The 15,943-nt window shown below is 48.4% G+C and overlaps 1 protein-coding gene across 1 annotated transcript in view; it reads left to right on the top strand.

The window, feature by feature from the left end:
* The window catches only part of LOC119437464 (serine/arginine repetitive matrix protein 2-like), a 118,951-nt gene that overhangs the window by 63,798 nt on the left and 39,210 nt on the right, over positions 1–15,943 (top strand). Inside the window, exons 8-11 of the mRNA XM_049660583.1 lie at positions 2,555–2,592; positions 2,700–2,846; positions 8,855–8,926; positions 15,541–15,660. Coding sequence (XP_049516540.1) covers positions 2,555–2,592; positions 2,700–2,846; positions 8,855–8,926; positions 15,541–15,660 — 377 coding nt within the window. The remainder of the gene's footprint in view (positions 1–2,554; positions 2,593–2,699; positions 2,847–8,854; positions 8,927–15,540; positions 15,661–15,943) is intronic.

Below are 15,943 nucleotides of genomic sequence, written 5' to 3'. Positions count from 1 at the left end.
AACTTGTCGAGAAGGCGTAGAAGCTAGTTGCGTTGGGAAGCAGTCAACGTGTCGGCGATGAAGCCATGTAAAACATCGGGCGAAGTTGGCTCCTGCGCGGGGTTACAGGTCACTCCGGCGACCTCATGAGTGGTGATGGAACCAGTTGGCATGTCAATAATGGCAGCAGGGTCGACACACTGGACGTGGCCAACGCACTCCCTACGAAGCAAAGTGAGAGGACAGGACAATCGGGTGGCGACGAGCAGTCTGCTGACACCGGCATGAATGTCCAAAAGAGCGAAAGGCAGCAGGGAACATTTGCGACAAGCGAAAATTGCAGATGGCGTAAAAAGGGCACTGGCACCATCAACAATGTTGCATGACACCGTGGCAAGGGCAGATGAGCGCGGTGGAATTGTAACGTCTTCAGCAACAAATACTTTATCTTCAGGTTCACGAGCGTCAAGGAGTGGGGCATGACACAGCGTTTGAAATTCCACTGCAGCACGAGAACAGTCGATGACGGCCTTATTAGTGGAAAGGAAGTCCCAGCCCAAAATAAGATCATGCGAACAAGAACACAGCACCAAAAATTCGATGATGTAGAGGAGGCCGTTGATCAAAACGTGAGCAGTACACGCAGCTGCAGGTGTGATGCGGTCGGCGCTTGCAGTACGAAGTGATACATTTGTCAGGGGCGTCGTAACCTTTCTGAGCGAATGGCAAAGATGGGCACTAATAACTAAAACTGTGGCACCAGTGTCAACGAGAGCAAGTGCAGTGACGCCGTCCACATGCACATCAAGAACATTAGTCGGAGAAGGGAGAGGCCTTGGTCTGTTCGTGGGTGACTCAGTTCTTGCCTCTGGAACTGCGGCGATTAGTTTTCCCGTTCAGGCATAGAAGGACGACGACGCATCGGCGAAAGTAAGTGGCGTCGAGGCGCTGGCAAATGGCGTCAACAAGAGGGCGGTGGTCGGAGTAGGAAGACATCGGGCCAGGGTTCTGAGACGCGGAGGATGGACGGGTATGGGGAAACGTATGGTTCGGTGTCGAAGCTGCGGCGGTAGGATGGTGCATGGCGACGGCAAAATTGTGCAATATGGCCAGGGAGACCACACGCAAAGCATACTGGCCAGTTGTCAGGAGTGCGCCATTGTCCACTGCTGTGTGGGTACCGCGGCTGAACGAACTGAGGAGCTGGACGCAGTGGCACGGCTGATGGGCATGGCACAAAGGCCTGAGGTGGTGGCCGCGCGAGAGCCTCTGCGTAGCTGAGAGGTGCAGTCACCTCGGAAAAAGCAACGGGAGTCGGCACCGGCGGAGTCTCACGGGCAGAAGGGAGAGCGGCGCAAACTTGCTCGTGGATGACCTGGCAAAGATTGGCCGGCAAAGGCGAGGGTGGTGGTGTGGTTGAGGACAGCAGCGAAAGCTGACGAGCGACCTCAGCACGGACAAACTCCTTTATCTGGCCAAGCAGGGAGTCCATCTCAGGAGCCGCAGTCATGCTCGCGAGGGTTTCGTCGGACACAGGTGGGCGCCGCGTGAGAAGACGCTGTCTGCAGAGCTCGTCGAAACTCTGGCAAAGCTCAATGACCTGAGAAACAGTGCCTGGGTTTTTGGACAGCAGCATATGAAAGGCATCGTCGGAAATGCCCTTCATGATGTGGCGTTCCTTGTCCGCCTCCGCCATCGCCGGGTTGACACGCCGGCAGAGGTCGACGATGTCCTCTATGGTAGCTGGTGAACGTTTCACCAGTTTGCTGGGATCGGCTTCGTAGGCGTTGTTCCGCGCAAAGTTTGCGCACGCCAGGGCGGCTGAAAACGTATGTGATGCTGGTTTTGAAGCTAGCCCACGTGCGGAGATCGGCTTCCTGGTTTTTGAACCAGAGCTTGGCGACGCCCAATAAATAGAATATCACGTTGGCTTGCTTGAAGGAATCATCTTATTTGTTGGTGTTGCTGGCGCGTTCATACGATTCCAGCCAATCTTCAATGGCTTTCTCATCGGTGCCGCTGAAGATGTCAGGATCCCGCTGACGCTGGGCACCGGCACATACGATGGCTGGAGTAACCAATGGGTATGTCGGGCTGGGGGTCGTCGGGCATGACGGACGGCAGAGTTCAGGTGCGTAATTCCAGGTTGGGGAAAGCCGCAGCACCTCCACCAGAATCTAATATGAATACAGGACAAGAGAACAGCAGGCAGCGTGTCTCAACCAGAGCAGCTCAGGCAATCTCGAGCTCGCGCCTCCCAGACGACTGGCGATGTGGCTGCAGCGCCGGTCATTCCTCTTTACTACATACCAATTTAGTCATCAGCCACACATATAACCACTAGTTTCTGAATGGCTGGTTAGTGGCTAGTAATCTGAGATTTTAAGGAGCTGTTGAGCTAGCAGATCTTGGCTTGAAACATTTGAAGAAAGAATCATGTAGTAGTGAAACTTGGTGTAATGGCTCGATGTGGAAAAGCTTTTTTAAGGCTTTCGCATTCTAATTGTTTACAGAGTTATTGAACAAAATTCTTGTGTATTCTTTTATTTCTAAGTTCTCCCTTAACATTTTCCAGGGCTTGGTTACCGAGGAAGAGATCCCTTCCCACCACAAGTGAGTTTGAGCAGCATTTTGGCCAGCTGTTCTCCTGTTAGCAGCAACAATCACTTTGAGGTGTCTGCATGTAGACTTTGTGATGCACTTTATTTTCTTGCATGCAGGCGGCTGATAAGCACTCATGGCTGCTCATATCAGGAAGTCCTTGAGAGAACCATCGGTTTCAACAACCCAACCACTGCTAGCCATCTCTGTTCAGCATTGGGCATCCCGTCTTGGAGGCAGGCATCTCTTACCAAGGCTTTGCATATGTGAGTGGTGCTTCAGCAATGCTGTTTAGCCACAGGAGGCTGTCTCACCCATTACTGACGCCTACTGACATAAAATTTCAGACATGCAATGTTTGTGGTGATGTTGAACTCTTTGTAGGCATGAATATTTTTGGGCAAGTGTTACTGGTGACTATTGCATACATAAGAAGGAGCCGTTTTCTGACTAACTGCAGTACCCTCAGACAACAAGGCTAAGTAATGTGTTTTGACTCTCGAGTCTTGGAGAGTGGGTGCGATTTTTAGCCAGGAATGCTGACGTCGCTGAATGAGGTGCGAGAGCATTCGTGGCTGTAATCTCAATTTGACTGCTTCTTCCTGACTATCTGCTTGCAATACAGTTAAACATTTCATATTGATACGTGCGTGACATGCCTAGGTGTCCGGCCGTCGGTGCATCGTGAAGCTGGCGCAAAACAGTAGAGTGAAGATGCATGGGAACAACAAGCAAGAGCTCAGCGCCGTCAGGCCGGGCATTGTAGCGGTGTAAGGTGTCATTGTGGAGCACAAACATCCGTAGGGAAGGGTCAGGGTGTGGTGAGTTGACACTGTCTATAATAGGCCGCAAAGATAAGTCGCGGTGCTGTTCGTCAGCTATGTGGACGAAGTCTGTAATGGCCAGAACAAAGGTGTCAGGTTCATCTTCTAGTGTATCAGGGGGATCGACCGGGTATCGTGACAAGCAGTCAGCGTCTTGGTGAAGCCGTCCAGATGTGTAGAAAACAGAAAATGAGTACTCTTGCAAGCGGAGTGCCCAATGGCCAAGGTGACCAGTGGGATCTTTGAGCGAGGAAAACCAGCAAAGCGCATGGTGGTCTGTAATAACAGAAAAGTGCCTGCCATACAGGTACGAACAGAATTTTGCGATGGCCCAGACGAGTGCTAAGCACTCGCTTTCTGTGATGGAGTAATTTTGCTCCGAAGGCGACAGAAGGCGGCTTGCATAGGCGACCACGCAGTGGAGGCCGTGCTGCTGTTGTGCAAAGATGGCGCCTATACCGTGGCCACTGGCCTCGGTACGAACGTCCGTGCTGGCTGACGGGTCGAAATGTGCTAGGACAGGTGGGTTCATTAGGATGGCAACGAGCGATGAAAAGGCATCCGCTTGGTCATGACCCCAAGTGAAAACGACGTCCTTCTTGAGTAGGCCAGTTAGAGGGCGGGCCACTTCCGCTAAGTTCTGGACAAAACGATGGAAGTACGAGCACAGGCCAAGAAAACTGCGGACATCCTTGGCCAACCGTGGAGTAGGGAACTGACTAACCGTGTGGACTTTGTCAGGGTCTTGCTGCACACCTGCAGTGTCAACAAGGTGGCCGAGTACGCAGATTTGACGGTGCCCAAAGCGACATTTCAACGAGTTAAGCTGAAGACGAGCACGGCGAAAAACATCAAGGACGGTGGACAGGCGAGTGAGATGGTTTTCAAACGTAGTCGAAGAAACGATAACATCGTCCAGGTAGCAAAGGCATATGGACCACTTGATGCCTCAAAGAAGAGAGTCCATCATGCGCTCGAAAGTAGCAGGGGCGTTGCATAGGCCAAAAGGCATCACTTTAAATTGATAGAGGCCATCAGGAGTCACAAAGGCGGTCTTCTCGTGGTCTTGGTCGTCCACAGCGATTTGCCAGTATCCTGAGCGCAGGTCGATGGAAGAGAAATATCTGGCGCCGTGCAAGCACTCCAGTGCGTCATCAATATGCAGGAGAGGATACACATCCTTCTTGGTAATCTGGTTGAGGTGGCGGTAGTCTACACAGAATCTCCAGCTATTGTCCTTCTTTTTCACAAGTACGACAGGAGAGGCCCAAGGACTGCATGAGGGTTCAATTATGCCTTTGCCCAGCATTTTCTCCACTTCCTGTTGGATGACAGCACGCTCCGGAGCTGACACACGGTAAGGCCGTCGGTGAATAGGACTCGCATCGCCAGTATGAATGCGATGGGTGACGACGGAAGTCTGGCCCAAAGGACGGTCGCCAAAGTCAAAGATATCCTGGTAGGAAACCAGCACGTGGCGAAGGGCAGCGGACTGTGCCGGAGCGAGGTCTCCTGATATCATGCGGGCGAAGTGGTCGCAGGACGAACCTGACTGCGATGACGGCGGTGAAAAATCCGGTGGAGGTTCTGTGGTCAGGGCAGAAACCGTGTGGCTGGCCAATGGGGTCAGATGAGCGAGTGATGTGCCGCAAGGAAGAACTTGCGTCGAGTAGCCAAAATTGAGGATGGGAAAGGCGGTGCCATTGTTTGTAACTGTCACCACCGTATAGGGGAGCGTGACGTTGCGTGTCATGGCGACCTCAGGAATAGGGCAGGCAACCTAGTCGCTGTCGGGTAGGGGCGGAAAGGCTGAAAGCTGGACGTATATTGCGGCTTGCGGAGGTAGTTGAAGAAACTCGACGGAGCGTAGGCGGGGTGGGCCGGCATCGACGTTGTCGGGTCACGAAGGAAGTTCTAGCTGGAGAAGGCCCGCGGAGCAGTCGATAAGGGCAGCGTGTGTGGACAGAAAGTCGATTCCCAAGATGAGGTCATGGGGGCACTGTTCTAGAACAGCAAAAAGAACAGATGTGTGGCGACCAGAAATAGTGATGCGTGCAGTGCACATTCCAAGTACGGCAGGTGTACTTCCGTCTGCTACTCGGACGGTAGGTGAAGTCGCGGGCGTCAGGACTTTCTGGAGGCGGCGCCGGAGGCTCGAGCTCATTACAGAAATTTGTGCGCTGGTATCAACAAGAGCGGTAACTGCCACACCATCAACCAGAACTTCAAGAAGGTTGCATCGGGTATAAGGGACAATCAGAGGATTTTCAGGCCGGGTCGTAACTGCAGCGTCACCTTCGGGGGCTGCACTTGCTAGTTTTCCGAGAGGCAGCCAAAGGGAGACCGAGAGCGGCGAGGTTGGGGTGAGCGGGACTGACGGCGCTGGGGCGATGGTGAGCGGCTGATCCGGTTTTCCCTAGGAGGACGTTCGGCACTTGAGGCCTCAGGATGGAACGATGGGGCATATGGTGCACGGTCCAGGCGATTGTAAGTGTTTAGTCGATAGGACGTGGGCCAGCGGCTGCGGCAATGGTGGGCGATGTGTCCAATCCTAGAGCACGTGAAGCAGATGGGCCGGTCATCATGCGTGCGCCAATCGGCTGGATTTTGATCACGTGGCCTGAAGGTCGTGTTCGGTCTTGCAGCAGCGACGACAGGGGCGACGACAGGGGCGACCGGGTTGGTAGCAGCATGACCGTTATCAAAGGTGGGTAAAATGCCCATATTTGTGACCTCTTGGTGAACAACGGCCTGAATTAGCGAAATCAGAGCCAGGTTGTTGCTTTGCATTCCGTCATGAGGGGTAACGGGTGCCATGGCCTCGAGTTCTCGACGGACGATCCTGGTGACGTTTTCAGGAGCTTGCGCTTGCCGAAGCATGGCTAAACCTTCGCAGGAGGACGTGGCAGCCGTATTGGGAAGTCGGTCGAAGCGGTGAGTGATACGTTGACTTTTGGCCAGCTCAAAACGACGACATTCAGCGATGACTGACTCCACCGTTGAGCAGTTCTTACACAGTAGCAGATTGAATGCGTCATCGGCTATGCTTTTCAGTACATGGCCCACTTTCTCCACTTCAGGCATGTCCTTGTCGACCTTGTTGCACAGAGACAACAGGTCCTGAGTATACGAGATGTACGGCCCCGTGGACGTCTGGGGTGCGATCTTGTACGCGTTCCAAAATGGAACGGAGGCAGTCTGTTCCATAGAGCCGCACACGATTGGTCAATTTGATTGTCACGGTTCAAATTGACCAATCGTGTGCGGCTCGATGGAACGGACCGCCTCCGTTCCATTTTGGAACGCGAACAAGATCGCGCCCCAGAGCACGAATTGCGAGCCCCTGCTTGGCCGTTAGTTGTCGTGCGATAGGTCTCCCAAATAGATCGCGTAATTTCTGCTTACAGACGTCCCAACTCATCAGATCTGCCTCATGCGTCTTGAACCAGAGTAGCGCAGTGCCCCGCAAATAGAAGATGAGATTTGCCAGCATTATGGTCGGGTCCCACTTGTTAGTGCGGCTGACGCGCTCATACATTGCCAGCCATGCATTGACGTCCACGCCGCTTGTGCCGTTGAATGTCCCGGGATCACGAGGGTGCAAGAGAATGACCGGTGACAGGTCTTGCTCACACTGGGTCGCTTGGTTAGTCATTGTGGTGGCAGCAACGCGCCGTCCGCTGTGAAGATCCAGTTCCCGGTGTTGTAGCGAGCGTACCCCGCATCTCCACCAAAGATGTTATGGGGAGAATATATATACAATGGATATATTTACAGGGTAAGGCGCACAACGCTGCAGCAATCGTTCAGGAGAGCATGTGCACACCACAGGATCGCCGCTCGTGACAATATAATGAAATTATCTATATAATGAAGTATTAACCTTATAAGTTATTGTCCATAGAACATCATGTATTTAGAACCTCAGTATAGCAAAGCGTGTTCATACACATAACTAAATTTCACTGCCGCCGCAAAGGAATATTGAGGCAATAAAAGGAAACTTCCGTGGATGCTGATGGTCACATGGTTGAATTTCAAGTGGCTGCTTGTTTGGGTGCAAGAGAAAGTGTGTGAGGGTGAGCCAAGAAGGATGGTGGCTTGGTGAATGCCATCTTCCCATGCAAGCAGGGGGAAGTGAGCTCATGGTAACACAATAAAATGCGTGGGAGGGGAGGGGTGAGGAAGTGGGGGGCAGGTTTGGTGCGCATCTCCTTTTTCTAACGTGACCATGGCTGCGCGTGGCTGAGCACATTCGCAGCCTGCGCGTCTTGTTTTAGAACTAATCTGCCACATGTGCAATGACTGGGCATGCCAAGATGGCGTGGCATCATGTGCGCTGTATTTCCTCGTGTTTGGTTTCACTGGCACATTGAAGCGAGAGGCAAATGAAGCATTCGCTCCCTGCTACCAGTGCTATTTATGATAGGGTTGACCCACTGTGCTCGACACTATCAGCCGTGGTGGCAGAGTGGACGTGAAAGCGTGGCTGGCATTGTTTCGTACCACCTATGTGAAGATAGCGTCAACACTGCATGAAACCACTTCTTTTGTCGCCAACTATAAAATTCAACAAAATGATTTTTTTTGCTTGATTCAAATTTGCTTTTTTCATTTGGCCAATCATTCGGAAAATTTTTTGCAGCCCCTTCTGTGCAAGAAAAAGCCTTTGGCAACTACATATTTGCATAAAAGGTGGAATTTCAAAATAATGTAATATTGATATATAACAAAGCTAATTGCCGATATTGTATTACCGACTTCATTATATCGAGCTTTCACTGTATGATGCACCCTGAAATTTTCTGGTCACGTACATAATCGGTTATTATCAAAAGAAAGCATAGGTTATGAAGCAATGAAATGTTTGCAGGGCTTAATTACTAAATGGCACACTCCATGAGCTGTGCGAGGGCAGTAGAATTTGTGTAGGCAAACACTGGAGGACATCAGCAGTACCGGTGAAGGCAACTTTTGGGAATGTCATAAAACAGCCTCTTGAACTGTATTACTTGTTTAAAAATTTTTTTTTAAATAGAAGAGATACTGGAATACACCTGTAATAATTGCCATTGCTAGCATCTTCACGCTTCTGTATAAGTGGACGCTGCTCGTCATTGCAACAAGAATTGTGTGTGCTTTGCTTGAACACAGAATGACAACGTGTTGCCACCATTGCTGCTAAATTTGTTACTACTAAATTTGTTACTACAGGGGCCTACAAGAGGTGCTAAATTTGTTACTCATGTAATATTCTTGAATTAGCATTGGTATAGGATAGTATTGTTTCTTTTGACCAGGTTTGGTAATACCTCGACTTAGGCATTGGAATGTTGCTGTAAAAACGCATTCTGTACTCTTTGTGGAGCCTGTAACTTTCAGATGCTCCATTTTTCTAGCATAACCTTGGTTGGCTGTTCCTAAAGCATACATTTCTGGTGCTGTTGCAGGAAAGAATACCCCAAAGAAGACTATGCAACTGCTCTGCGGAAGGCCCAGTCATCCACAGGGGCCTACAAGAGGTGCGTGTATGCCTTGTTTAATTGGTAATTTTTTCCGCAGACTGTAGCAAAAGCCCACATATAATAGTAGCAGTAACATCACAACACTTCTCAGGACCTTAGTACGAGACAGTGGTATGACACAACGTACAGGCTGTTTCATACTTAGGGGAAATCTCGGAGCGCCTGGCATCGCGATGCGACTATCGCTGCAATCACGCGCGGGCAGCATAGCAGCTCGCACGTGCACAGACGCTTCAAGGGTGTAGAGTTGAACCGCGTCATCTGCTACGGCAGCGCGCGTGCCGCATTGTCGGCCAGCGCACGGATATCATTGTTAATGCGGGAACTGGGCCGATACTCTGCACTAATCATTTTCAGAAAAATCTGCGCCGCAAGATGGGACACCAAGAAACAAGGAACGACAAACTCGCACGTGCTTTCTTTCTTCGTGTCCCGTCTTGCTGCGCAGTTTTTTCAGATGTTCCCGTACCCAATTTTCCAACTTTCAACGCTTGTCTGCACTAAACGTTGTGCAACACCAACCTCTCAGTCTTTATTCGTGATAATGGGGCACTAGAAACAGTATTTGACAACATACCTTGTTTGCTCTATCGAAACATCGTGGTACTGTGTGCGTTCACGAATGTTTCTTCAGTGTGTGCGCGCCGCAGTAAGCTTGGATGAGGAAGACACGATAATGAGCATGCACCGTGCGTGGTCTTTATTTGACTTTAAATAAAACAAAACACTCAGTGGTGACTGCCGAGCAGCTGAGTGGGTTACGAATGGGAATGAATTCAGGAATGATTTAGGTTAGAACAACCACCTGAACGTGCTTATTCTCAACGATATTTTATTACAACAGAAAGGACTCGCTCCCGGCGCCGAAATGCACTCGTGACGCTTCTAAGTTCATCTCCCTAGCGGTAGCGATGATAGCGCTCATTCTAGATGGCAGTGAATGCATGGTGTCAGCGATGTGTTCTGCCGCAGCATGTCCCATTCGTTGACGATGGGGGCGTGGCATCACAAGATCCAGATTGAGCTGAATAAAACTGGGGCTCGTCTGCCGTACGTTTTTCCATTTTTTTCTTGTCTGAAGAGAGCAATACTGTGTTGTTTGCCTGGTTTACCATGTCCCGTATACCAGAAAAAGCGACTTAAGATTATTGAACTGTGTTGTAAAAACTACACTCAAAAAAGCATAGCAGAGATGGCAGGAAGGTCCGTCAAAGCGGTCAACAGGATTCTACAGGCTTACAAGAAAGAAGGTCAAGTCAAGGATGCGCCACGCGGAAGTCCGCCAAGAGCCACAAAGGATAATTAAGATTTGTCGATTGTTGCGGCTACTGTGGTTGCCCACCGCGCGTCGCTTCAAGAACTTAGACAAAGCCTGCAGCTGAGGGCTTCAAGGTCTACTTTGAGGCGGCGACTCAATGAAGCCGGCCTAAGGAGTAGAGCCGCTGCCCAAAAATCTTTGCTTAGGGCCACAAACAAAGCAAAGCGGCTCGATTTCGCGCAACTACACGAAAGCTGGATGGTGGAGCAATGGCAGAACGCTGTATTCAGCTATGAGTGCACCTTCACTACCACTGGCGACCAGCGAGAACAAGTTTGGCGCCCTGCAGGAACACGGTAACTTATTCTGCAGAATCAGTTGTACGTTGTTCATCCATACTATTAAAATATTAGTTCGTAATATTTAGATTGGCTTACCTCACGCGCGGGTTCAGCCTAAGTTTTTATGCTTTGGGGAGACCAATAATTAACTTTTGAAGTATTTCTTCACTTAAGAATGAAATAATGCTACTATATTAGGCTAACCTATTTGCTTAATAAATTCAGTCACTCCACCAAGATGAGAGAACTTATTCCGGTCAATAGTGGAGTTTTAAGTTTGGAACGTGGGTTTAAAGCTTCCCAAGCATTAAAAAAGCTCAGCCATAATTCTTCTTTGTAAGCCGCAGTATCAGCAAAGCGCACATATTGCCTTCCAGACGCGTAGTGACAATATCATAGCGGGTACATCTTCACTTCGAAATGTTATGATTTTTGACGTAGTGGGCACTTAGCAACTGTATTGGTAGCTGTCCAAAGAGAGTTTGTAACAGGGTCTAGAAAGGGCACTCCTCCAGCTTTCGCTGACTGTGCTGAGTGTCTCGCGCAGGCCTGGTGTTTTTTTTTTTAGAAAATATCATTACCTAATGTAAAATATCGAAACTCAGCATATGCTTGTTTCTTTGTCCCAGCTACATGCCGCGGTACGTGCAGCGAGTCACCGCCAGCAGGCGCGCTGGTGTGAGTGTGTGGGCATGCATTAGCAAAGATGGTCTGGGCCCACTCATCTGCCTTCAAGGCAAGTTCACCGCTGAGAGGTATGGGGCGATTATAAACGTACTGATTTTGTACATTCTTGACGGCCCATTCCCGGAAGGCGACTACACCTTCCAACACGACAGGTCACCAATCCACACTGCTCGTGTAGTGAGAGAACTTCTTGAAGAGCACGGTGTGACTGTCATGGAATGGCCGCCTCAATCCCCGAACCTGAATTTAATCGAAAATCTCTGGGGCTTTATGAAAATGTCGCTGGCGTGCCATCCTATACACGGGCTGTCCGAGGATCGGTTGTGGTCCGCCATCTTCAGCGAGCGGGACGCCCTGAGAGTGAATACATCGCTCATCGAATCACTGTACGCCTCACTGCCGTCCAGAATGAACGCCTTCATCGCTGCCGCTGGTGACATGACAAGGTACTAAGTTGGATGCGTCACGGGCACATTTCGGAGCTGGCTAGCGAGTCTTGTGGTTGTGAAATGTCGTCGTAAAGAGACACGTTCAGGCTTTGTCCTCACCTAAAACATTCCTGAATTTGTTCCCATTTGTTTTATTGTGTTAAGCCAGCGCAGCAGCACAACTCTTACTGTTGAGTGCTTTTTTTATTTAAAGTCAAAGACAACGCACATTGCGTGCTAATTGTCGTGTCTTCCTCGTCCCAGCGTACTGCGGTGCACACACAGTGAAGAAATATTCATGAACGCACGAAGCACCACGGCGTTTCGAGAGAGCGAACAAGGTATACTGTCAAATTCTGCTTGTAGCACCCCATTATCACAAATAAAGGCTGAGAGGTTGGCGTCGCACAATGTTTAGTGCAGATTATCGGCCCAGTTCCTGCACTAACAATGATATCCGCGCACTGGCCAGCAATGCAGCAAGCAAGAGTGGCCGTAGCAGACGATGCGGTTCAAAACTACACTCCTGAATCATCTGCACACGCGCCAGCTGCTGATGGTGCATAGTTGCAGCGCTGGCTGCATCACAATGCCACGCGCACCGAGATTTCCCCTAAGTGTGGAACAGCCTGTACAGTTTGGTTCAGCAAACACATCACCACATATTTAATTTTCTTAATTTATTCTTTATACTGTTGAGCTGTAATTGTGTTGTCACTCCTGCAATTGGCTTGATCATCACTAGCTGTTGGAAATACTGATGTCTTTATGTGTCTAGCACAGCATATCAAGTTTTAATTTTAAAATTCTACAAGGTGTCAGCTTGGCTTCCATCAATTATTCTGGAGCAATACTTTAGGTAGATCAGCACAAGTGCATTGGCCAAGCCAGCGGGCAGAATGCCTGCCACTTCAGTGAGATGTTAGGCCAGATGCCATGTCATGCAAAAATGAAATTATCCCCAAAAGTGATAAACTTCAAGAACACAGCCCCTGTAGTGATTCTGCAGCGATATAATGCATGCCTACATCATTGGCACAGAGTGACCTGTGCTTCTGTAGTCCTCATTCCTAAGAGTAACACATACACTTCTCGTGTAGTTTAGTGTCCATCTTCTTTGACATTTATCTGCCTAACTTGCTGGCATTACTCTGCAAAAAACGAAAGGAGAAACTGGAACAAAACGAAAGGTACGTATAGCAACAATGCAAGATGTTGGCACATGTGGTTCTAACAGGCTACAGAATTTCTAAACAAAATCCTGGGCAGCCTCGACTATTTGTTTGAGGTTCTTGCACACTTGGCAATCTGATGTTTAAGTTGTTAGGGAACCTACAGTCCCACTGCTGTGTCCTAATTTTCTCCTTAACATTTAGTATCTTGACTCACAGGATCTGCTTTTTCAAGAGCACTTCGTAGCAAAAATGTGCACCCATAAACACGCACACCAGTGTTTCTATCTGAACAAACAATAGTCTCTTAGGTTGAGTGACTTGCATTTAGGATGCTATTGAGCATTACTAGTGCATAGACCAACTGTGAAAGCTCGAGTTACCATAGCACAACTCAACATATTGACCTAAGACACACTTGTTGAGCACTGTGAAGTCACGTGAAGTGCCTGTGTTCTCATAAAAACATACATCGTGTGACGTAGAGCATTACGCTTTTCACTATGGTGTGCTGATGCAGGGTGTGGGCAAAAGTCATTTTTCTAAATGCGAGCAATTCGTAGGGCTCTGAGAAACACATTGGCTGTGCCATTGCTTATAGTTGTCTTCTGAGCAGCGACCTTGCATTTATGGGACGAGGAGGAGGAACAAAGCTTCCACTGTGATGCAAGAATCTCCCCCTGGGCAAATCATTCCTTCTGAACAGTAATATTAATCTTTACAGAAAGAAACTTGACGGTTAAGACTTGGCATGTGCGTGCATGGGGCATGTGCATGCATTTTGTGGATGTATGCTAGTTATCCAGGGCAGGGACTGATTCTTGTATGATTCAAAATAATTTATTGGATGGCCATGTGCTTGGCATTACCAATTTGCACATGTACATATCTGTTGTTCGATTTTACGAACCGCTCAAGCAGTTGTCATATTAAAGTTATGTGTGGGCTTCACTGCAGAGCTTTATAAGGATTCAAGTGATGGTGGGGCTTTTTTCTTGTTGCTAATGGAATATGTCTCAAGCCTACAAGCATTAATTTTTCATTTCATTTTAACCTCCATAGATGTGACGTAAACAGCTTGTAAGTTTCACTCTCTTTGCTGGTAGGGCCCTCATGCCCGGCAATATTCTGGCCAGGTAATGCCTTGGCACTGTTACCTTTGGCCACTGCTTAGTCTCTGCACCAGATTTGTGTGCGTCTGTGCTACTGGTTCCCCGTGGTTGATGCTTGGGTGACTGGCTGGGTTTTCTCCCATCGGCTTCCTTATCAGCCTGTTCCTCCTCCTCTCACTTTGCAATCAATCAAGCACCATGTCTGCAGCGGCTCAGTGCTATTCTAAAACCACAGGGGATGGGCTACAAGAATTATAAGTATTGTCGTAACTCGTAAGTAGAGTGGCGAACTGATAAGGAAACTAGGACAGGCTAATTTTTGCGCACCCATAAATCTCTGTGCATCTCTTCGTTTATTCTGGGAGGATAATCATGGTAAATGCAAGTTCCAACAGGATAGCCAGTCTAAGCTCTCAAAGAAGGTTTACTAATGCCATAACACTATGGTTAACCTGTGTTGACTCGAGCGTTTGCATATTACATGTTTTGTGTTTTGTGCACACTTCTACACTTTCTATAATTTCGACAGTCACTAGTGTATGCAAAATTTCCTAAATTGAAAAATTATTGTCAAGTGCTTTTTTGTTTTGAAAGTGCTTACCTCCCTGAAAACTTTAGTACCTCTGTAACCCACATTTTAAGGCATAAAATTTTTTTTTTGCAGGAGCACTTAAAGCTTCTGAAATAGAAGATCATTGCTAAAATTCCTCTCAAACTGATACAACAGTGATTGCTATTGTTATTTGCACAGTAGTTGAAATGTTCATGATTAATAATCTGTTCAAAGAGGCTTGCTGGCATATCGCCATCCCCACAGGCAATTTAAAATTTTTCAGTTGAATTTGGAGGCAGCTTAAGCGAAAATTGACGTGGCTCACTTGGCTGAGCTGTACAAGTTCTGGAATGCACAAAGAATTAAGAAAAACTATTGGGAGAGAGTTTGCAGCACAAAATGAGAGGAGGCTTGTCAATATTTGAATTAAAGCAAGTAAAGCCCATCACTCTTGAGATAGGACCAGGTATTTGTGGAATGCTGTTTTTTGAAGTGTAATGTTACGTACATATGGGATAACGTAGCACACCACATTAAGTACAGGAAATGATCCTGCAGTAAGCACACTAATAATAGACTTCTTGTGGTGCGTACACAAACAGATCAGTGTATTCACCCGTATACAGTTAGCAAAAACAAATAATGAACATGATAAGGACACATATGCCATAAGGAAATATGTGAATGCAGTGAAAGAAAGGGTCTTAGTAAAAGCAAATACATACCTGTGAGCAATATGGTTCATGCACTTTGTGAAAAAATGCTTTAGAGCAATGGCAGCAAGAAGCAAAAGATAGTAGTAAGAAAGCAATAGTTTGCATGTAGGTGTTCAAATGTTGTATGTGCGAATTGCAAGTCCACTAGCTAAGTTAACTAGCTTCAGAAAATGTGTGGCAGTTCTCCATCACTCCTGCATCTGCAGTCTCTTTAACCAGGGGGGTGGTCATTGTTGCAATGTTGCTACTGCCGTCTGTTTTCCTGGGTCTTTGCTTGCTCATTGTTGCACGTGCTTGCCTTCGGCCAACTGAAAGATGGAGTGATGCACTTCTGCCAACTGCAGCCTGAAAGATGGAGTGAGGCACTTCAAGGCTGGCAACCACAGTGAGGCGTTTGCCTGCCTCAACAAGGCCCTCCAGATTGACCCCAAGAACGTGGATGCCCTGGTGGCACGGGGTGCTCTGTGAGTATTCATCACACTGGCTGCTCATGCCCAGTGGCTGCTCATCAGCAGCCACATTTGCGATTAATGCATTTACCCGATTCAAACGTGCACCTTCAGGGGTGCAACAGCTGCGCCAATTGCACCATTTTGATAGAATTTCAGATTTTTGCGCTGAGCTGTGCCAAAACCGTGATATGTGTTGAAATTGCGCTACGCTGCGCCAAAATGTCCGACCAGCCGCGAAATTTCTCGGTTATGCTAGTTGTAGCGGGAAACAAAAGCCGCGTTGGCAACTTGCAGC

This window comes from Dermacentor silvarum, chromosome 1 (assembly GCF_013339745.2).
Source record: "Dermacentor silvarum isolate Dsil-2018 chromosome 1, BIME_Dsil_1.4, whole genome shotgun sequence".
NCBI classification, from domain to species: Eukaryota; Metazoa; Arthropoda; class Arachnida; order Ixodida; family Ixodidae; genus Dermacentor; species Dermacentor silvarum.
Note: the sequence above shows the minus strand (reverse complement) of the source record. Positions and strands in the feature narration are given on the sequence as shown.